General features: G+C 47.4%; 1 protein-coding gene across 1 annotated transcript; it reads right to left on the reverse strand.

Moving 5' to 3' along the window:
• Positions 1 to 245: 245 nt before the first annotated feature.
• Positions 246 to 935, reverse strand: Pmar_PMAR004592 (hypothetical protein; the record flags this gene model as incomplete). Its single annotated transcript, XM_002781543.1, has 1 exon — positions 246 to 935. The coding sequence occupies one exon, from the start codon at positions 933 to 935 to the stop codon at positions 246 to 248; it is 690 nt and encodes a 229-aa protein (XP_002781589.1).
• Positions 936 to 2,200: the final 1,265 nt, after the last annotated feature.

A 2,200-nucleotide genomic window follows, 5' to 3' on the forward strand; every position in this document is an offset into this window, starting at 1 on the left:
CCGAAACCCGAAGACTACCCAGGTGAACGGATTAGAGCGTGTAATCAGATTACTTAAACGGTTGCGTTGAGCTAAAACTGACACAACAAAGAGGAAACATCGAAACCCTTCGAGTAAAACTGCATGACATTTCAGCATTACATACTTCCCTTACATGAGCAGTAACATCTACTGACTAATTATAACTGATATTCAGAATGACACTGTACAACTATTCGTTGACAGAAAAAGTGAAATGCAACCGCCTATAAATTAGTAAGAGCATCATGAGCCAAAGCAAGAGCCTGGAAGAAAGTTGGTATAATAGGAGTAAGTTTGAGACCACAATTCCTGCTGAACACGCTCATAGCCAGACGTTCTTTAGCGGTATCATCGGTTCTGCCCACAGGATGATAAAATCTGCGTCTCAGCTCATCCTTAAGCCCACGGTTCATGCATTCAACCGAGTTTGTATTAACTCCGGTATTAGGGTCGACAAAGTGCCTTTTATGGCACACCGTTTGGTGGTGAATGTCAGGTCTGAAGTGCTTGATGGAAAGGTAAGATTTCAGCTCATCAGTAGTTAAAGTAGCACCTGGAGCGGCAACTTCATCTATCAGAGGCACCAAAGAGGTAGCTTTCCTATCAGGGACATGCCTAGCCACAACACCACTAACACGGCCATTGCCGTCCAAAGTAGCAAGAGTTTCCACCCAAACTAGCTGCTTGGATTGCCTCACGGGTTTACCTCTGTGGTACTTGGGCTTACCACCTACCACCATCTCATCGCACTGTATATTGTTGGATTGCTGTACCTGTGATGTATTGAAGAGGTCACAAGCCTGGCCTGCTATTTGCAGCCACCAGGTTACGCTTCGCGAGGACACACCGAGTTCAGAGACGATGTCCTTAGGCCGTCGACCGACGGCGATGAGGGATAAGATGCTTACCATCATTGTGAATGATAGAGAAGTTCTTGACCATATCCCAGATCTCACAGAAGTATCAGTGACAGAACAGTCAGAGTTGGTACATCTGAGATACCACACGCGAAGGCCGCTTTTGGTGGTTTTGGAGTAACGTCGTCGGACCACTCCACAGCTGCATAATAGGTGCGTACTCAAGAGCTTATGAGCTTGCAGCCACTCGAGGAGGGGTTCCTCATCGAGTAGCGGGATGAGCCTGGTTGGAGAGAAGGTTGATAGACACTTGAAGTCAGGGCAACCTGTGCACGACAGGAAATTTTCCAGAATGGCTTGGTCAACCAGCTCATAGACTGCCAGCTGATTACGAGTGACAGGAGGCATGAAGGAGGGGGGTAGATGACTGAAAGGGTAACGGGTATGAAATGATCACATGAGGTGACCTGGGGTGGCCGGGAGGTTGTGGGAGGATTGAAGTTTAGCTGGGCGAAGAAACGAAACGGTTACACAAGGAAAGCCGAGCGCGAAAAAATAAGGCGGGCGCGGATAAAAGGTGGAACAGAAGAAGAAGTCGATTGTGGAATGGAAGAGGATAATGCCGAACACAGGCCATCCACAACATTCCGCGCTGGAGCGTTGGAGTCTCCAGCATGAGAAAGATGCTCTAGTAAAATGGAGCATGTGCAACCAAAGACACCAGTTGAATACAAAAATATGAAATTCATTACACCAGAGCGTGAGTTCGCATATACCATGGAACATGTCATGCCCATGCATTACTGTACCACTAATAGGCGAAGATCTCAGAACCCGATTCATCGAATCAATCTCCTATCTCCCGTAAAACTGCTCTGACGATACTTTTGTGCGCGCCATACGTACGCATCAACATGTGGATCCGAACATTTCAATACCAATCTCTGGTCACAGGATTTCAGTTCAACCATACTTGAGAGGACACCCATTAGCGTAGAGATCTATGTGTACACGGATAATCAGCCGATTTCCACGGGCCATTTAAATTTAGCTTTTTCATTTCCAGCCCTATTCAATAGGCAGGTCGCACCTTGTTGGGGTTCCAACCATACTAGCAACGCGACGAGGTGAGGATATATGTGAGCTGCACTTAGATCTACTTCTACGCTATTGTGCTATGTATCGATCAGGCTATGGGCGTTAGCGGAATATACAAAGAGCGGAGCGGAGAGTGAAGACTCCTTACACGTCCCCCGTTAGCGGAATATACAAAGAGCGGAGCGGAGAGTGAAGACTCCTTACACGTCCCCCCCCCTCGAAGC

The sequence above is a fragment of the Perkinsus marinus genome, assembly GCF_000006405.1.
Source record: "Perkinsus marinus ATCC 50983 genomic scaffold scf_1104296941860, whole genome shotgun sequence".
NCBI classification, from domain to species: Eukaryota; Perkinsozoa; order Perkinsida; family Perkinsidae; genus Perkinsus; species Perkinsus marinus.